The sequence below is a fragment of the Bombina bombina genome, chromosome 1, assembly GCF_027579735.1.
Source record: "Bombina bombina isolate aBomBom1 chromosome 1, aBomBom1.pri, whole genome shotgun sequence".
Lineage (NCBI taxonomy): Eukaryota > Metazoa > Chordata > Amphibia > Anura > Bombinatoridae > Bombina > Bombina bombina.
The window spans coordinates 216,031,886-216,053,634 of NC_069499.1; the positions used below are offsets into that span (position 1 = coordinate 216,031,886).

General features: G+C 42.5%; 1 protein-coding gene across 1 annotated transcript in view; it reads right to left on the reverse strand.

The window, feature by feature from the left end:
• Positions 1-6,733: 6,733 nt before the first annotated feature.
• Positions 6,734-21,749, reverse strand: part of ZFYVE26 (zinc finger FYVE-type containing 26) — a gene marked incomplete at its 3' end in the record, with an annotated part of 634,764 nt that continues 619,748 nt past the window's right edge. Inside the window, 1 exon segment of the mRNA XM_053697844.1 lies at positions 6,734-6,916. Coding sequence (XP_053553819.1) covers positions 6,734-6,916 — 183 coding nt within the window.

A 21,749-nucleotide genomic window follows, 5' to 3' on the forward strand; every position in this document is an offset into this window, starting at 1 on the left:
TTATAAAGTAATCGTTTTGGCCCAGAAAAATGTCTACCAGTCTTTAAAGCCCTTGTGAAGCCCTTTTATTCTTATATTGAAAATTAAGAAAATGGCTTACCGGATCCCATAGGGAAAATGACAGCTTCCAGCATTACCAAGTCTTGTTAGAAATGTGTCATACCTCAAGCAGCCAAAGTCTGCTCACTGTTTCCCCCAACTGAAGTTAATTCCTCTCAACAGTCCTGTGTGGAAACAGCCATCGATTTTAGTAACGGTTGCTAAAATCATTTTCCTCTTACAAACAGAAATCTTCATCTCTTTTCTGTTTCAGAGTAAATAGTACATACCAGCACTATTTTAAAATAAACTCTTGATAGAAGAATAAAAACTACATTTAAACACCAAAAAACTCTGAGCCATCTCCGTGGAGATGTTGCCTGTGCAACGGCAAAGAGAATGACTGGGGAAGGCGGAGCCTAGGAGGGATCATGTGACCAGCTTTGCTGGGCTCTTTGCCATTTCCTGTTGGGGAAGAGAATATCCCACAAGTAAGGATGACGCCGTGGACCGGACACACCTATGTTGGAGAAAATGATTCTATAACAGTTGCTCCTTAAGAAACCTAGAAAATAATCAACTGTTGCAGCAATTATGTTTCTTTACCCTTTAAAAAACATAATTTATGCTTACCTGATAAATTCCTTTCTTCTGTAGTGTGATCAGTCCACGGGTCATCATTACTTCTGGGATATTACTCCTCCCCAACAGGAAGTGCAAGAGGATTCACCCAGCAGAGCTGCATATAGCTCCTCCCCTCTACGTCACTCCCAGTCATTCGACCAAGGACCAACGAGAAAGGAAAAGCCAAGGGTGAAGTGGTGACTGGAGTATAAATTAAAAAATATTTACCTGCCTTAAAAACAGGGCGGGCCGTGGACTGATCACACTACAGAAGAAAGGAATTTATCAGGTAAGCATAAATTATGTTTTCTTCTGTTAAGTGTGATCAGTCCACGGGTCATCATTACTTCTGGGATACCAATACCAAAGCAAAAGTACACGGATGACGGGAGGGATAGGCAGGCTCTTTATACAGAAGGAACCACTGCCTGAAGAACCTTTCTCCCAAAAATAGCCTCCGATGAAGCAAAAGTGTCAAATTTGTAAAATTTGGAAAAAGTATGAAGCGAAGACCAAGTTGCAGCCTTGCAAATCTGTTCAACAGAGGCCTCATTCTTGAAGGCCCAAGTGGAAGCCACAGCTCTAGTAGAATGAGCTGTAATTCTTTCAGGAGGCTGCTGTCCAGCAGTCTCATAAGCTAAACGAATTATGCTACGAAGCCAAAAAGAAAGAGAGGTAGCGGAAGCTTTTTGACCTCTCCTCTGCCCAGAGTAAATGACAAACAGAGAAGACGTTTGTCGAAATTCCTTAGTTGCCTGTAAGTAAAATTTTAGAGCACGGACTACATCCAGGTTGTGCAGTAGACGTTCCTTCTTTGAAGAAGGATTTGGGCATAAAGAAGGAACAACAATCTCTTGATTGATATTCCTGTTAGTAACTACCTTAGGTAAGAACCCAGGTTTAGTACGCAGGACTACCTTATCCGAATGAAAAATCAAATAAGGAGAATCACAATGTAAGGCTGATAATTCAGAGACTCTTCGAGCCGAGGAAATAGCCATTAAAAATAGAACTTTCCAAGATAACAACTTTATATCAATGGAATGAAGGGGTTCAAACGGAACGCCCTGTAAAACATTAAGAACAAGGTTTAAACTCCATGGTGGAGCAACAGTTTTAAACACAGGCTTAATTCAGGCCAAAGCCTGACAAAAAGCCTGGACGTCAGGAACTTCTGACAGACGTTTGTGTAACAGAATGGACAGAGCTGAGATCTGTCCCTTTAATGAACTAGCAGATAAACCCTTTTCTAAACCTTCTTGTAGAAAAGACAATATCCTAGGAATCCTAACCTTACTCCAAGAGTAACCTTTGGATTCACACCAATATAGGTATTTACGCCATATCTTATGGTAAATCTTTCTGGTAACAGGTTTCCTAGCCTGTATTAAGGTATCAATAACTGACTCAGAAAATCCACGTCTTGATAAAATCAAGCGTTCAATTTCCAAGCAGTCAGCTTCAGAGAAGTTAGATTTTGATGTTTGAAGGGACCCTGTATCAGAAGGTCCTGTTTCAGAGGTAGAGACCAAGGTGGACAGGATGACATGTCCACCAGGTCTGCATACCAAGTCCTGCGTGGCCACGCAGGTGCTATTAGAATCACTGATGCTCTCTCTTGTTTGATTCTGGCAATCAATTGAGGAAGCAACGGGAAGGGTGGAAACACGTAAGCCATCCTGAAGTCCCAAGGTGCTGTCAGAGCATCTATCAGGACTGCTCCTGGATCCCTGGATCTGGACCCGTAACGAGGAAGCTTGGCGTTCTGTCGAGACGCCATGAGATCTATCTCTGGTTTGCCCCAACGTCAAAGTATTTGGGCAAAGACCTCCGGATGAAGTTCCCACTCCCCCGGATGAAAAGTCTGACGACTTAAGAAATCTGCCTCCCAGTTCTCCACTCCCGGGATGTGGATTGCTGACAGGTGGCAAGAGTGAGACTCTGCCCAGCAAATTATCTTTGATACTTCCATCATAGCTAGGGAGCTTCTTGTCCCTCCCTGATGGTTGATGTAAGCTACAGTCGTGATGTTGTCCGACTGAAACCTGATGAACCCCCGGGTTGTCAACTGGGGCCAAGCCAGGAGGGCATTGAGAACTGCTCTCAATTCCAGAATGTTTATTGGCAGGAGACTCTCCTCCTGACTCCATTGTCCCTGAGCCTTCAGAGAATTCCAGACGGCACCCCAACCTAGAAGGCTGGCGTCTGTTGTTACAATTGTCCAGTCTGGTCTGCTGAATGGCATCCCCCTGGACAGATGTGGCCGAGAAAGCCACCATAGAAGAGAATTTCTGGTCTCTTGATCCAGATTCAGAGAAGGGGATAAGTCTGAGTAATCCCCATTCCACTGACTTAGCATGCACAGTTGCAGTGGTCTGAGGTGTAAGCGTGCAAAGGGTACTATGTCCATTGCCGCTACCATTAAGCCGATTACCTCCATGCATTGAGCCACTGACGGGTGTTGAATGGAATGAAGGGTGCGGCAAGCACTTTGAAGTCTTGTTAGCCTGTCCTCTGTCAGGTAAATCTTCATTTCTACAGAATCTATAAGAGTCCCCAGAAAGGGAACTCTTGTGAGTGGAACGAGTGAACTTTTCTTTTCGTTCACCTTCCATCCATGTGACCTTAGAAATGCCAGCACTAACTCTGTATGAGACTTGGCAGTTTGAAAGCTTGAAGCTTGTATCAGAATGTCGTCTAGGTATGGAGCTACCGAGATTCCCCGCGGTCTTAGTACCGCCAGAAGAGCACCCAGAACCTTTGTGAAGATTCTTGGAGCTGTAGCCAATCCGAATGGAAGAGCCACAAACTGGTAATGCCTGTCTAGGAAGGCAAACCTTAGGTACCGATAATGATCTTTGTGAATCGGTATGTGAAGGTAAGCATCTTTTAAATCTACAGTGGTCATGTATTGACCCTCTTGGATCATAGGTAAAATTGTCCGAATAGTCTCCATCTTGAACGATGGAACTCTTAGGAATTTGTTTAGGATCTTTAAGTCCAGGATTGGTCTGAAAGTTCCCTCTTTTTTGGGAACCACAAACAGATTTGAGTAAAACCCCTGTCCCTGTTCCGATCGTGGAACTGGATGGATTACTCCCATTAACAAGAGCTCTTGTACGCAGCGTAGAAACGCCTCTTTCTTTGTCTGGATTGTTGACAATCTTGACAGATGAAATCTCTCTCTTGGAGGAGAGTATTTGAAGTCCAGAAGGTATCCCTGAGATATTATCTCTAGCGCCCAGGGATCCTGAACATCTCTTGCCCAAGCCTGGGCGAAGAGAGAAAGTCTGCCCCCCACTAGATCCGATCCCGGATCGGGGGCCCTCAATTCATGCTGTTTTAGGGGCAGCAGCAGGTTTCCTAGTCTGCTTGCCCTTGTTCCAGGACTGGTTAGGTTTCCAGCCTTGTCTGTAGCGAGCAACAGCTCCTTCCTGTTTTGGTGCAGAGGAAGTTGATGCTGCTCCTGCTTTGAAATTACGAAAGGAACGAAAATTAGACTGTCTAGTCTTGGCTTTGGCTTTGTCCTGAGGCAGGGCATGGCCTTTACCTCCTGTAATGTCAGCGATAATCTCTTTCAACCCGGGCCCGAATAAGGTCTGCCCTTTGAAAGGTATATTAAGCAATTTAGACTTAGAAGTAACATCAGCTGACCAGGATTTTAGCCACAGCGCCCTGCGTGCCTGAATGGCGAATCCTGAATTCTTCGCCGTAAGTTTAGTAAGATGTACTACGGCCTCCGAAATGAATGAATTAGCTAGTTTAAGGACTCTAAGCCTGTCCGTAATGTCGTCCAGAGTAGCTGAACCAATGTTCTCTTCCAGAGACTCAATCCAGAATGCCGCTGCAGCCGTGATCGGCGCAATGCATGCAAGGGGTTGCAATATAAAACCTTGTTGAACAAACATTTTCTTAAGGTAACCCTCTAACTTTTTATCCATTGGATCTGAAAAAGCACAGCTATCCTCCACCGGGATAGTGGTACGCTTAGCTAAGGTAGAAACTGCTCCCTCCACCTTAGGGACCGTTTGCCATAAGTCCCTTGTGGTGGCGTCTATTGGAAACATTTTTCTAAATATCGGAGGGGGTGAGAACGGCACACCGGGTCTATCCCACTCCTTAGTAACAATTTCAGTAAGTCTCTTAGGTATAGGAAAAACCTCAGTACTCGTCGGTACCCGCAAAATATTTATCCAACCTACACATTTTCTCTGGTATTGCAACTGTGTTACAATCATTCAGAGCCGCTAACACCTCCCCTAGTAATACACGGAGGTTTTCCAGTTTAAATTTAAAATTTGAAATATCTGAATCCAGTCTGTTTGGATCAGAACCGTCACCCACAGAATGAAGTTCTCCGTCCTCATGTTCTGCCACCTGTGACGCAGTGTCTGACATGGCCCTAATATTATCAGCGCACTCTGTTCTCACCCCAGAGTGATCACGCTTACCTCTTAGTTCTGGTAATTTAGCCAAAACCTCAGTCATAACAGTAGCCATATCCTGTAATGTGATTTGTAATGGCCGCCCAGATGTACTCGGCGCTACAATATCACGCACCTCCCTCTGAGCGGGAGATGTAGGTACTGACACGTGAGGCGAGTTAGTCGGCATAACTCTCCCCTCGTTGTTTGGTGAAATTTGTTCAATTTGTACAGATTGACTTTTATTTAAAGTAGCATCAATACAGTTAGTACATAAATTTCTATTGGGCTCCACTTTGGCATTGCAACAAATGACACAGGTATCATCCTCTGAATCAGACATGTTTAACACACTAGCAAATAAACTTGCAACTTGGAAATACAATTCAATTAGAATAATATTAAAATGTACTGTGCCTTTAAGAAGCACAGAAGATCTATGACAGTTGAAAATTAATAAATTGAAACAGTTATAGCCTCAATCCTTGTAAACAACACAACTTTAGCAAAGGTTTAATCCCATTAGCAAAGATAACAAATTCTGAAAGCAGGAAACAAATTACAGAATAAACGTTTTTTATCTCAGTCAAACTATAATTCTCACAGCTCTGCTGAGAGAAATTACCTCCCTCAAAATAAGTTTTGAAGACCCCTGAGCTCTGTAGAGATGAACCGGATCATGCAGGGAATACAATGAGTTGCTGACTGAAATATTTGATGCATAGAAAAAGCGCCAAAAAACGGCCCCTCCCCCTCACACACAGCAGTGAGGGAGAACAGAAACTGTCAGAAAAACAGATTAAGCAACTGCCAAGTGGAAAAATAGTGCCCAAACATTTATTCACACAGTACCTCAGCAAATGAAAACGATTTTACATTCCAGCAAAAACGTTAAACATAATCTCTAGTTATTAAACAGCTTTATGTATTTCTTACAGTGTAATTCTAGTGAAGTACCATTCCCCAGAATACTGAAGTGTAAAGTATACATACATGACATTATATCGGTATGGCAGGATTTTCTCATCAATTCCATTGTCAGAAAATAAAAACTGATACATACCTCTATGCAGATTCATCTGCCCGCTGTCCCCTGATCTGAAGTTTACCTCACTCCTCAGATGGCCGAGAACAGCAATATGATCTTAACTACTCCGGCTAAAATCATAGCAAAACTCTGGTAGATTCTTCTTCAAACTCTGCCAAAGAGGTAATAACACACTCCGGTGCTATTTTAAAATAACAAACTTTTGATTGAAGATATAAAACTAAGTATAATCACCATAGTCCTCTCACACATCCTATCTAGTCGTTGGGTGCAAGAGAATGACTGGGAGTGACGTAGAGGGGAGGAGCTATATGCAGCTCTGCTGGGTGAATCCTCTTGCACTTCCTGTTGGGGAGGAGTAATATCCCAGAAGTAATGATGACCCGTGGACTGATCACACTTAACAGAAGAAAAAACAAAAACAATGTGTTGCAAAGTATTTTGTACATAAGTTATGTTTTAGCAACGTCTATTCAATTATTTTATGTCCCTTTACATTATCAAAAAAACATTCACTATTTAACTTCATATCATGATCACTTCAGGTTTTATTTAAGTCTGTATTTTGGACAATATCTTAAAATTAGAAAACACTTACATCTGGGGACATGTCCGACATTTCTCCAACGCATTTCAGTAAAATCTCATCACAATCTTTATCTGCGGCTATACCAGACTCACTGACACACTTGACCAGCTGCAGGATCTCAGAATAATGCTCCCGTTGGACAAGCTGCTTGCAAACTTTGCTATAAACTTTGGTAGCATCTAGTTGGAAATCCTGAAAGTTTATGAACAAAACCGAAGAAAATGATAAAGTTAGAGAACAGGTTCAAACCTGATCACTTTATCCAAACAAAAACATAATTTATGCTTACCTGATAAATTCCTTTCTCCTGTTAAGTGTAGTCAGTCCACGGGTCATCCATTACTTATGGGATTATATCTCCTCCCTAACAGGAAGTGCAAGAGGATCACCCAAGCAGAGCTGCTATATAGCTCCTCCCCTCTACGTCATACCCAGTCATTCGACCGAAACCAAACGAGAAAGGAGAAACTATAGGGTGCAGTGGTGACTGGAGTTTAATTTAAAATTTAGACCTGCCGTAAAAACAGGGCGGGCCGTGGACTGACTACACTACAGGAGAAAGGAATTTATCAGGTAAGCATAAATTATGTTTTCTCCTGTTAAGTGTAGTCAGTCCACGGGTCATCCATTACTTATGGGATACCAATACCAAAGCTAAAAGTACACAGATGACGGGAGGGACAGGCAGGATCTTTACACGGAAGGAACCACTGCCTGAAGAACCTTTCTCCCAAAAACAGCCTCCGAAGAAGCAAAAGTGTCAAATTTGTAAAATTTCGAAAAGGTGTGAAGTGAAGACCAAGTTGCAGCCTTGCAAATCTGTTCAACAGAGGCCTCATTTTTAAAGGCCCAAGTGGAAGCCACAGCTCTAGTAGAATGAGCTGTAATTCTTTCAGGAGGCTGCTGTCCAGCAGTCTCATAGGCTAAACGTATTATGCTACGAAGCCAGAAAGAGAGAGAGGTAGCCGAAGCTTTTTGACCTCTCCTCTGTCCAGAATAAACGACAAACAGGGAAGAAGTTTGGCGAAAATCTTTAGTTGCCTGCAAATAAAATTTCAGGGCACGGACGACGTCCAGATTGTGCAGAAGCCGTTCCTTCTTTGAAGAAGGGTTAGGGCACAATGATGGAACAACAATCTCTTGATTGATATTCCTGTTAGTGACTACCTTAGGTAAGAACCCAGGTTTAGTACGCAGAACTACCTTGTCTGAATGAAAAATCAGATAAGGAGAATCACAATGTAAGGCCGATAACTCAGAGACTCTTCGAGCCGAGGAAATAGCCATTAAAAACAGAACTTTCCAAGATAACAGCTTGATATCAATGGAATGAAGGGGTTCAAACGGAACACCCTGTAAAACGTTAAGAACTAAGTTTAAGCTCCACGGCGGAGCAACAGTTTTAAACACAGGCTTAATCCTTGCCAAAGCCTGACAAAAAGCCTGAACGTCTGGAACTTCTGACAGACGTTTGTGTAAAAGGATGGACAGAGCTGAGATCTGTCCCTTTAACGAACTAGCAGATAAACCCTTTTCTAAACCATCTTGTAGAAAAGACAATATCCTAGGAATCCTAACCTTACTCCATGAGTAACTCTTGGATTCGCACCAATGCAAGTATTTACGCCATATTTTATGGTAAATTTTCCTGGTAACAGGTTTCCTAGCCTGTATTAAGGTATCAATCACTGACTCCGAGAATCCACGCTTTGATAGAATCAAGCGTTCAATCTCCATGCAGTCAGCCTCAGAGAAATTAGATTTGGATGTTTGAAAGGACCCTGAATCAGAAGGTCCTGTCTCAGAGGCAGAGACCATGGTGGACAGGACGACATGTCCACTAGATCTGCATACCAGGTCCTGCGTGGCCACGCAGGCGCTATTAGAATCACCGATGCTCTCTCCTGTTTGATCCTGGCAATCAATCGAGGAAGCATCGGGAAGGGTGGAAACACATAAGCCATGTTGAAGACCCAAGGTGCTGTCAGAGCATCTATCAGTACCGCTCCCGGGTCCCTGGACCTGGATCCGTAACAAGGAAGCTTGGCGTTCTGGCGAGACGCCATGAGATCCAGATCTGGTTTGCCCCAACGCCGAAGCAGTTGGGCAAATACCTCCGGATGAAGTTCCCACTCCCCCGGATGAAAAGTCTGGCGACTTAGGAAATCCGCCTCCCAGTTCTCCACGCCTGGGATGTGGATCGCTGACAGGTGGCAAGAGTGAGACTCTGCCCAGCGAATTATCTTTGAGACTTCCATCATCGCTAGGGAACTCCTTGTCCCTCCCTGATGGTTGATGTAAGCCACAGTCGTGATGTTGTCCGACTGAAACCTGATGAACCTCAGAGTTGCTAACTGAGGCCAAGCCAGAAGGGCATTGAAAACTGCTCTTAATTCCAGAATGTTTATTGGAAGGAGTCTCTCCTCCTGAGTCCATGATCCCTGAGCCTTCAGGGAATTCCAGACAGCGCCCCAACCTAGCAGGCTGGCGTCTGTTGTTACAATCGTCCAATCTGGCCTGCTGAAGGGCATCCCCCTGGACAGATGTGGCCGAGAAAGCCACCATAGAAGAGAATCTCTGGTCTCTTGATCCAGATTCAGCATAGGGGACAAATCTGAGTAATCCCCATTCCACTGACTTAGCATGCACAATTGCAGTGGTCTGAGATGCAGGTGTGCAAAAGGTACTATGTCCATTGCCGCTACCATTAAGCCGATTACCTCCATGCATTGAGCCACTGACGGGTGTTGAATGGAATGAAGGACACGGCAAGCATTTAGAAGTTTTGTTAACCTGTCCTCTGTCAGGTAAATTTTCATTTCTACAGAATCTATAAGAGTCCCCAAGAAGGGAACTCTTGTGAGTGACAATAGAGAACTCTTTTCTACGTTCACCTTCCACCCATGCGACCTTAGAAATGCCAGAACTAACTCTGTATGAGACTTGGCAGTTTGGAAACTTGACGCTTGTATCAGAATGTCGTCTAGGTACGGAGCTACCGATATTCCTCGCGGTCTTAGTACCGCCAGAAGAGAGCCCAGAACCTTTGTAAAGATTCTTGGAGCCGTAGCTAACCCGAAGGGAAGAGCTACAAACTGGTAATGCCTGTTTAGGAAGGCAAACCTTAGGTACCGATAATGATCATTGTGAATCGGTATGTGAAGGTAGGCATCCTTTAAATCCACTGTGGTCATGTACTGACCCTTTTGGATCATAGGTAGGATTGTCCGAATAGTTTCCATTTTGAACGATGGAACTCTTAGGAATTTGTTTAGGATCTTTAAATCCAATATTGGTCTGAAGGTTCCCTCTTTTTTGGGAACCACAAACAGATTTGAGTAAAACCCTTGTCCGTGTTCCGACCGCGGAACTGAGTGGATCACTCCCATTAGTAAAAGGTCTTGTACACAGCGTAGAAACGCCTCTTTCTTTATCTGGTTTGCTGACAACCTTGAAAGATGAAATCTTCCTTTTGGAGGAGAAGCTTTGAAGTCCAGAAGATATCCCTGAGATATGATCTCTAACGCCCAGGGATCCTGGACATCTCTTGCCCAAGCCTCTGCGAAGAGAGAAAGTCTGCCCCCCACTAGATCCGTTTCCGGATCGGGGGCCCTCACTTCATGCTGTCTTAGGGGCAGCATCAGGCTTTCTGGCCTGCTTGCCCTTGTTCCAGGACTGGTTAGGTTTCCAGCCCTGTCTGTAGCGAGCAACAGTTCCTTCCTGTTTTGGAGCGGAGGAAGTTGATGCTGCTCCTGCCTTGAAGTTACGAAAGGCATGAAAATTAGACTGTTTAGCCCTTGGTTTGGCTCTGTCTTGAGGCAGGGCATGGCCCTTACCTCAAGTAATGTCAGCGATAATTTCTTTCAAACCGGGCCCGAATAATGTCTGCCCTTTGAAAGGTATGTTAAGCAATTTAGATTTAGAAGTCACATCGGCTGACCAGGATTTAAGCCACAGCGCTCTGCGCGCTTGAATGGCGAATCCGGAGTTCTTAGCCGTAAGCTTAGTTAAGTGAACTACGGCATCAGAAATAAATGAATTAGCTAGCTTAAGGACTCTAAGCTTGTCTATAATCTCATCCAATGGAGCTGAGCTAATGTTCTCTTCCAGAGACTCAAACCAGAATGCCGCCGCAGCCGTGACAAGCGCAATGCATGCAAGGGGTTGTAATATAAAACCTTGTTGAACAAACATTTTCTTAAGGTAACCCTCTAACTTTTTATCCATTGGATCTGAAAAAGCACAGCTATCCTCCACCGGGATAGTGGTGCGCTTAGCCAGAGTAGAAACTGCTCCCTCCACCTTAGGGACCGTCTGCCATAAGTCCCGTGTGGTGGCGTCTATTGGAAACATTTTTCTAAATATAGGAGGGGGTGAAAAAGGCACACCGGGTCTATCCCACTCCTTGTTAACAATTTCTGTAAGCCTTTTAGGTATAGGAAAAACGTCAGTACACGTCGGTACCGCAAAATATTTATCCAGCCTACATATTTTCTCTGGAATTGCAACCGTGTTACAATCATTCAGAGCCGCTAATACCTCCCCTAGTAATACACGGAGGTTCTCAAGCTTAAATTTAAAATTTGAAATGTCTGAGTCCAGTTTACTTGGATCAGATCCGTCACCCACAGAATGAAGCTCTCCGTCCTCATGTTCTGCAAATTGTGACGCAGTATCAGACATGGCTCTATTATTATCAGCGCACTCTGTTCTCACCCCAGAGTGGTCGCGTTTACCCCTAAATTCTGGCAATTTAGATAATACTTCAGTCATAACATTAGCCATGTCTTGCAAAGTGATTTGTATGGGCCGCCCTGATGTACTTGGCGCCACAATATCATGCACCTCCTGAGCGGGAGACGAAGGTACTGACACGTGAGGAGAGTTAGTCGGCATAACTTCCCCCTCGTTGTCTGGTGAAATTTTCTTTCCATGTACAGATTGGCTTTTATTTAAAGTAGCATCAATGCAATTAGTACACAAATTTCTATTGGGCTCCACATTGGCCTTTAAACATATTGCACAAAGAGATTCATCTATTTCAGACATGTTTAAACAAACTAGCAATGAGACTAGCAAGCTTGGAAAATACTTTTCAAATAAATTTACAAGCAATATAAAAAAAAAACGTTACTGTGCCTTTAAGAAGCACAAAAAACTGTCACAGTTGAAATAACAATGAACCAAATTAGTTATAGCAACCAAATTTTCACAGTAAATGCATTAAGTTAGCAAAGGATTGCACCCACCAGCAAATGGATGATTAACCCCTTAGTACCCAAAAACGGATAACAATTTAATATAAGCGTTTTTATCACAGTCAAAACACAGTCTCACAGGTCTGCTGTGAGTGATTACCTCCCTCAAAACTAGTTTTGGAGACCCCTGGGCTCTGTAGAGACGTCCTGGATCATGGAGGAAGAAATAGGAAGACTGTGACTGAATTTTTACTGCGCAATAAAGAGCCAAAATAGGCCCCTCCCACTCATAATACAACAGTGGGGAAGCTCAGTAAACTGATTTTATTCATAACAAACGACAGCCATGTGGAAAAATAATGCCCATAAAGTTTTATCACCAAGTACCTCAGAGAAAAACGATTAACATGCCAGTAAACGTTTAAAAATAAAATTATGAAATGTTATTAATAAGCCTGCTGCTAGTCGCTTTCACTGCAGTGGAGGCTCAAATATAAGTTAAATGTATACAGTATTTTCTTAGTGAAGTTCCATTCCCTAGAAATACCTCAGTGTAAACATACATACATATCAGCCTGATACCAGTCGCTACTACTGCATTTAAGGCTGCACTTACATTACATCGGTATTAGCAGTATTTTCTCAGTCAATTCCATTCCTTAGAAAATAATATACTGCAACATACCTCCTTGCAGGTGAACCCTGCCCGCTGTCCCCTGTTCTGAAGTTACCTCACTCCTCAGAATGGGCGAGAACAGCAAATGGATCTTAGTTACGACCGCTAAGATCATACACAAACTCAGGTAGATTCTTCTTCTAATGCTGCCTGAGAAAAAACAACACACTCCGGTGCTGTTTAAAATAACAAACTTTTGATTGAAGAAATAAAAACTAAGTTTAACAACCACAGTCCTCTCACACGTCCTATCTATTAGTTAGGTGCAAGAGAATGACTGGGTATGACGTAGAGGGGAGGAGCTATATAGCAGCTCTGCTTGGGTGATCCTCTTGCACTTCCTGTTAGGGAGGAGATATAATCCCATAAGTAATGGATGACCCGTGGACTGACTACACTTAACAGGAGAAAGTCAACCATTACTCTATTATAGTCCTCAGGATTATGTACATCATGTTCATCATAATACCCTAAAATCACAGCACACTTCTAGATTCACATATTCCCTCTTGCATTTACAACTAATTGACTATACATGGTTATTACATTGACAATGTATCTGTCTCACTCATGTTTTACTTTATTTATTTTGCTATTCATCTATAATTCCAAGGGTCTTTAAACATGATTCTTCAAGAATTTTATTTACCAAAAATGTCTTCATGTTCAGAGTGACAGTTTATAAACCTCATTTCTAATATGGTTTAAATATATAGCCAAGTCACGTCTAGGACACTACAAGGGGAAAACAATGCAGATGGCCTTTATGTGTAATCACCCAGCTAATACCAGCAACAACTCTTTCACTAGAATGTTGAAAGAGTAAAAAAAAAATATAATAAAAAAGTACTTGTCAATGTCCAAAAGCTTGTGTAGTGTAAAAAAGTGTCCAATCCTAGATATGTGGACGGTAATATATTCAGGTGTTTTGGCGTGCTCCTCTTGTGTCCCGCGGTGCAATGGGTCAGGGTGTCTAGAATGGAAAATAAACAAGGGGCGCCAACATAGTGTGAATCGTTTAAACAACTAATATAAGAGTGATGTGCAAAAAACTACTCACAAGGAAAGTGGCACCTTAAGTGAATAAGGTGCGAGAAAGCAGGCTGACATTCAAAATCCAGCAGTCAGTACGCTGGAGGTCTCACCCAGAGAACCTGTGGAATCCGGATAGGCGTCTGGAAAATGGAACCCACGTTTTTTGGGGCCAATGGCCGGACCAGGTAAGCTGCAAGCCGATAGATGTTCTCCTGCTGCACTCACACAGCCAAGATTCTTCTCCAAACCTGACAATGTCAGTATGTAAAAGGTTCCATGGCAAAAGTCCTGTTACAAAAACAAGTGGATCGTAGACAGAGGCAGAAATACCGGGTCGTGGTATAAAACAAACAGAATTTATTTTGCAACGCGTTTCTCAGTCTATTCCAGACCGTTTCATCAGGCATAAACATAGTTAACAATAGAGATCTATTTAAACCCACAATGACCCGGAATTGAAACTAAAGGTCAACTCCATTAACAATGTTACAATTGTAAAAACATTTAACTTCTGACACATTGTATAAATTAACTTGAACATTTGTGACCGCACAGAAAACACTAAGTAAAAACAGAATTTATGTTTACCTGATAAATTTCTTTCTCCAACGGTGTGTCCGGTCCACGGCGTCATCCTTACTTGTGGGATATTCTCTTCCCCAACAGGAAATGGCAAAGAGCCCAGCAAAGCTGGTCACATGATCCCTCCTAGGCTCCGCCTACCCCAGTCATTCGACCGACGTTAAGGAGGAATATTTGCATAGGAGAAACCATATGGTACCGTGGTGACTGTAGTTAAAGAAAATAAATTATCAGACCTGATTAAAAAAACCAGGGCGGGCCGTGGACCGGACACACCGTTGGAGAAAGAAATTTATCAGGTAAACATAAATTCTGTTTTCTCCAACATAGGTGTGTCCGGTCCACGGCGTCATCCTTACTTGTGGGAACCAATACCAAAGCTTTAGGACACGGATGAAGGGAGGGAGCAAATCAGGTCACCTAAATGGAAGGCACCACGGCTTGCAAAACCTTTCTCCCAAAAATAGCCTCAGAAGAAGCAAAAGTATCAAACTTGTAAAATTTGGTAAAAGTGTGCAGTGAAGACCAAGTCGCTGCCCTACATATCTGATCAACAGAAGCCTCGTTCTTGAAGGCCCATGTGGAAGCCACAGCCCTAGTGGAATGAGCTGTGATTCTTTCGGGAGGCTGCCGTCCGGCAGTCTCGTAAGCCAATCTGATGATGCTTTTAATCCAAAAAGAGAGAGAGGTAGAAGTAGCTTTTTGACCTCTCCTTTTACCTGAATAAACAACAAACAAAGAAGATGTTTGTCTAAAATCCTTCGTAGCATCTAAATAGAATTTTAGAGCGCGAACAACATCCAAATTGTGCAACAAACGTTCCTTCTTTGAAACTGGTTTCGGACACAGAGAAGGTACGATAATCTCCTGGTTAATGTTTTTGTTAGAAACAACTTTTGGAAGAAAACCAGGTTTAGTACGTAAAACCACCTTATCTGCATGGAACACCAGATAAGGAGGGGAACACTGCAGAGCAGATAATTCTGAAACTCTTCTAGCAGAAGAAATTGCAACTAAAAACAAAACTTTCCAAGATAATAACTTAATATCAACGGAATGTAAGGGTTCAAACGGAACCCCCTGAAGAACTGAAAGAACTAAATTGAGACTCCAAGGAGGAGTCAAGGGTTTGTAAACAGGCTTAATTCTAACCAGAGCCTGAACAAAGGCTTGAACATCTGGCACAGCTGCCAGCTTTTTGTGAAGTAACACCGACAAGGCAGAAATCTGTCCCTTCAGGGAACTTGCCGATAATCCTTTTTCCAATCCTTCTTGAAGGAAGGATAGAATCCTAGGAATCTTAACCTTGTCCCAAGGGAATCCTTTAGATTCACACCAACAGATATATTTTTTCCAAATTTTGTGGTAAATCTTTCTAGTTACAGGCTTTCTGGCCTGAACAAGAGTATCGATAACAGAATCTGAGAAACCTCGCTTCGATAAAATCAAGCGTTCAATCTCCAGGCAGTCAGCTGGAGTGAAACCAGATTCGGATGTTCGAACGGACCCTGAACAAGAAGGTCTCGTCTCAAAGGTAGCTTCCAAGGTGGAGCCGATGACATATTCACCAGATCTGCATACCAAGTCCTGCGTGGCCACGCAGGAGCTATCAAGATCACCGACGCCCTCTCCTGATTGATCCTGGCTACCAGCCTGGGGATGAGAGGAAACGGCGGGAACACATAAGCTAGTTTGAAGGTCCAAGGTGCTACTAGTGCATCCACTAGAGCCGCCTTGGGATCCCTGGATCTGGACCCGTAACAGGGAACTTTGAAGTTCTGACGAGAGGCCATTAGATCCATGTCTGGAATGCCCCACAGCTGAGTGACTTGGGCAAAGATTTCCGGATGGAGTTCCCACTCCCCCGGATGCAATGTCTGACGACTCAGAAAATCCGCTTCCCAATTTTCCACTCCCGGGATGTGGATAGCAGACAGGTGGCAGGAGTGAGACTCCGCCCATAGAATAATCTTGGTTACTTCTTCCATCGCTAGGGAACTCCTTGTTCCCCCCTGATGGTTGATGTACGCAACAGTCGTCATGTTGTCTGATTGAAACCGTATGAACTTGGTCCTCGCTAGCTGAGGCCAAGCCTTGAGAGCATTGAATATCGCTCTCAGTTCCAGAATATTTATCGGTAGAAGAGATTCTTCCCGAGACCAAAGACCCTGAGCTTTCAGGGATCCCCAGACCGCGCCCCAGCCCATCAGACTGGCGTCGGTCGTGACAATGACCCACTCTGGTCTGCGGAATGTCATCCCTTGTGACAGATTGTCCAGGGACAGCCACCAACGGAGTGAGTCTCTGGTCCTCTGATTTACTTGTATCTTTGGAGACAAGTCTGTATAGTCCCCATTCCACTGACTGAGCATGCACAGTTGTAATGGTCTTAGATGAATGCGCGCAAAAGGAACTATGTCCATTGCCGCTACCATCAACCCGATCACTTCCATGCACTGAGCTACGGAAGGAAGAGGAGCGAAATGAAGTATCCGACAAGAGTCCAGAAGTTTTGTTTTTCTGGCCTCTGTTAGAAAAATCCTCATTTCTGAGGAGTCTATAATTGTTCCCAAGAAGGGAACCCTTGTTGACGGGGATAGAGAACTCTTTTCCACGTTCACTTTCCAGCCGTGAGATCTGAGAAAGGCCAGGACGATGTCCGTGTGAGCCTTTGCTCGAGGAAGGGACGACGCTTGAATCAGAATGTCGTCCAGGTAGGGTACTACTGCAATGCCCCTTGGCCTTAGCACCGCTAGAAGGGACCCTAGTACCTTTGTGAAAATCCTTGGAGCAGTGGCTAATCCGAAAGGAAGCGCCACAAACTGGTAATGTTTGTCCAGGAATGCAAACCTTAGGAACCGATGATGTTCCTTGTGGATAGGAATATGTAGATACGCATCCTTTAAATCCACCGTGGTCATGAATTGACCTTCCTGGATGGAAGGAAGGATAGTTCGAATGGTTTCCATCTTGAACGATGGGACCTTGAGAAATTTGTTTAAGATCTTGAGATCTAAGATTGGTCTGAACGTTCCCTCTTTTTTGGGAACTATGAACAGATTGGAGTAGAACCCCATCCCTTGTTCTCTTAAAGGAACAGGATGAATCACTCCCATTTTTAACAGGTCTTCTACACAATGTAAGAACGCCTGTCTTTTTATGTGGTCTGAAGACAACTGAGACCTGTGGAACCTCCCCCTTGGGGGAAGTCCCTTGAATTCCAGAAGATAACCCTGGGAGACTATTTCTAGCGCCCAAGGATCCAGAACATCTCTTGCCCAAGCCTGAGCGAAGAGAGAGAGTCTGCCCCCCACCAGATCCGGTCCCGGATCGGGGGCCAATATTTCATGCTGTCTTGGTAGCAGCGGCAGGTTTCTTGGCCTGCTTTCCCTTGTTCCAGCCTTGCATTGGTCTCCAAGCTGGCTTGGCCTGAGAAGTATTACCCTCTTGCTTAGAGGACGTAGCACTTTGGGCTGGTCCGTTTTTACGAAAGGGACGAAAATTAGGTCTATTTTTTGCCTTGAAAGGCCGATCCTGAGGAAGGGCGTGGCCCTTACCCCCAGTGATATCAGAGATAATCTCTTTCAAGTCGGGACCAAACAGCGTTTTCCCCTTGAAAGGAATGTTTAGTAGCTTGTTCTTGGAAGACGCATCAGCCGACCAAGATTTCAACCAAAGCGCTCTGCGCGCCACAATAGCAAACCCAGAATTCTTAGCCGCTAACCTAGCCAATTGCAAAGTGGCGTCTAGAGTGAAAGCATTAGCCAATTTGAGAGCATTGATTCTGTCCATAATCTCCTCATAAGGAGGAGAATCACTATCGAGCACCTTTATCAGTTCATCAAACCAGAAATATGCAGCTGTAGTGACAGGGACAATGCATGAAATGGGTTGTAGAAGGTAACCCTGCTGAACAAACATCTTTTTGAGCAAACCTTCTAATTTTTTATCCATAGGATCTTTGAAAGCACAACTATCCTCTATGGGTATAGTGGTGCGTTTGTTTAAAGTAGAAACCGCTCCCTCGACCTTGGGGACTGACTGCCATAAGTCCTTTCTGGGGTCGACCATAGGAAACAATTTTTTAAATATGGGGGGAGGGACGAAAGGAATACCGGGCCTTTCCCATTCTTTATTAACAATGTCCGCCACCCGCTTGGGTATAGGAAAAGCTTCTGGGAGCCCCGGCACCTCTAGGAACTTGTCCATTTTACATAGTTTCTCTGGGATGACCAAATTTTCACAATCATCCAGAGTGGATAATACCTCCTTAAGCAAAATGCGGAGATGTTCCAACTTAAATTTAAATGTAATCACATCAGATTCAGCCTGCTGAGAAATGTTCCCTAAATCAGTAATTTCTCCCTCAGACAAAACCTCCCTGGCTCCCTCAGATTGGGTTAGGGGCCCTTCAGAGATATTAATATCAGCGTCGTCATGCTCTTCAGTAACTAAAACAGAGCAGCCACGCTTACGCTGACAAGGGTTCATTTTGGCTAAAATGTTTTTGACAGAATTATCCATTACAGCCGTTAATTGTTGCATAGTAAGGAGTATTGGCGCGCTAGATGTACTAGGGGCCTCCTGAGTGGGCAAGACTCGTGTAGACGAAGGAGGGAATGATGCAGTACCATGCTTACTCCCCTCACTTGAGGAATCATCTTGGGCATCATTGTCATTATCACATAAATCACATTTATTTAAATGAATAGGAATTCTGGCTTCCCCACATTCAGAACACAGTCTATCTGGTAGTTCAGACATGTTAAACAGGCATAAACTTGATAAGAAAGTACAAAAAACGTTTTAAAATAAAACCGTTACTGTCACTTTAAATTTTAAACTGAACACACTTTATTACTGCAATTGCGAAAAAACATGAAGGAATTGTTCAAAATTCACCAAATTTTCACCACAGTGTCATAAAGCCTTAAAAGTATTGCACACCAAATTTGGAAGCTTTAACCCTTAAAATAACGGAACCGGAGCCGTTTTAAGCTTTAACCCCTTTACAGTCCCTGGTATCTGCTTTGCTGAGACCCAACCAAACCCAAAGGGGAATACGATACCAAATGACGCCTTCAGAAGTCTTTTCTAAGTATCAGAGCTCCTCTCACATGCGACTGCATGCCATGCCTCTCAAAAACAAGTGCGCCACACCGGCGCGAAAATGAGACTCTGCTTATGCTTTGGGAAAGCCCCTAAGAAATAAGGTGTCTAATACAGTGCCTGCCGATATTATTATATCAAAATACCCAGATAAAATGATTCCTCAAGGCTAAATATGTGTTAATAATGAATCGATTTAGCCCAAAAAAGTCTACAGTCTAAATAAGCCCTTGTGAAGCCCTTATTTACGATCGTAATAAACATGGCTTACCGGATCCCATAGGGAAAATGACAGCTTCCAGCATTACATCGTCTTGTTAGAATGTGTCATACCTCAAGCAGCAAGAGACTGCACACTGTTCCCCCAACTGAAGTTAATTGCTCTCAACAGTCCTGTGTGGAACAGCCATGGATTTTAGTTACGGTTGCTAAAATCATTTTCCTCATACAAACAGAACTCTTCATCTCTTTTCTGTTTCTGAGTAAATAGTACATACCAGCACTATTTGAAAATAACAAACTCTTGATTGAATAATGAAAAACTACAGTTAAACACTAAAAAACTCTAAGCCATCTCCGTGGAGATGTTGCCTGTACAACGGCAAAGAGAATGACTGGGTTAGGCGGAGCCTAGGAGGGATCATGTGACCAGCTTTGCTGGGCTCTTTGCCATTTCCTGTTGGGGAAGAGAATATCCCACAAGTAAGGATGACGCCGTGGACCGGACACACCTATGTTGGAGAAAAGTATGTAAAAAATCTTAATCGCAATTACCAAATATATCTGGAATGATATCATAGTAATCTGGACCTATATTAACATATATATATATATATGTATTCCATCTCCAGGTCGGATTCGAACCCGGGACCTAATGTATGCTAGGCAATGGATAAATGCAAAAGGCTACCTTTGTATCTTATTAGAATTTTTTAGCAAAAAGGATTGGTAACTATTAATATGAATATTGATCTATATGTCTCACAATCTGTAGAAGATAGTGATCTTATTTTAATCTTTTTTGATAAATGGCTCTAGTTTCTGAACTTTAAAAAAAAAGCCTATTTTTATGATATATATTAGGGCTGAGAAATATGTTATTGATTGTTCCCAATCATATACAACAACCAAATAGACTAAATAGTGTATCCATGAATATGATCTTCACATATTCATGGATACACTATTTAGTCTATTTGGTTGTTGTATATGATTGGGAACAATCAATAAAATATTTCTCAGCCCTAATATATATCATAAAAATAGGCTTTTAAGATAGCCTCACGAATTTCACGTTTGCCTAACATACAGAAGGTTCCAAGTTCGAGTCCGGTGGAGCCCAAAATATATATACATATATATATATATATATACATATATATATATATATATATATATATATATATATATAAATGAGTTCTCCCCAAACACAAGGAAAAAGGCGGCTGAAGAATCATCCATGGCTGGTTCAAAAGAGTTTATGGGAGCAAGGTGCTTAGTACAAAAGGTGAGAGCAAAGCCTTAACACCTGACGCGTTTCGCGCATGCGCACATGCGCTTTATCAGAGGTCAAAAATAGGCTTTTAAGATAGCCTCACAAATTTCACGTTTGCCTAACATACAGAAGGTTCCAAGTTCGAGTCCGGTGGAGCCCAAAATATATATATATATATATATATATATATATATATATATATATATATATATATATATATATATATATATATATATATATATATATTTTATTTCTATAATTTTTATATGTTACTTATCTACAGCAAAACAAAATATTTGTTACAAATATTTATTTTTTTTACATTTATATCTATAAGGAAATTCTTTTTAGTTAAAGTTCAGAAATTAGAGCCATTTATCAAAAAAGGATTAAAATAAGATCACTACTACAGATTGTGAGACATATAGATCAATTTTCATATTAATAGTTACCAATCCTTTTTGCTAAAAAATTCTAATAAGATACAAAGGTAGCCTTTTGCATTTATCCATTGCCTAGCATACATTAGGTCCCGGGTTCGAATCCGACATGGAGATGGGATATATATATATATATGTTAATATAGGTCCAGATTACTATGATATCATTCCAGATATATTTGATAATTGCGATTAAGATTTTTTACATACTTTTTACTTAGTGTTCTCTGTGCGGTCACAAATGTTCAAGTTAATTTATACAATGTGTCAGAAGTTAAATGTTTTTACAATTGTAACATTGTTAATGGAGTTGACCTTTAGTTTCAATTCCGGGTCATTGTGGGTTTAAATAGATTGTTAACTATGATTATGCCTGATGAAACGGTCTGGAATAGACTGAGAAACGCGTTGCAAAATAAATTCTGTTTGTTTTATACCACGACCCGGTATTTCTGCCTCTTTCTACGATCCACTTGTTTTTGTAATAGGA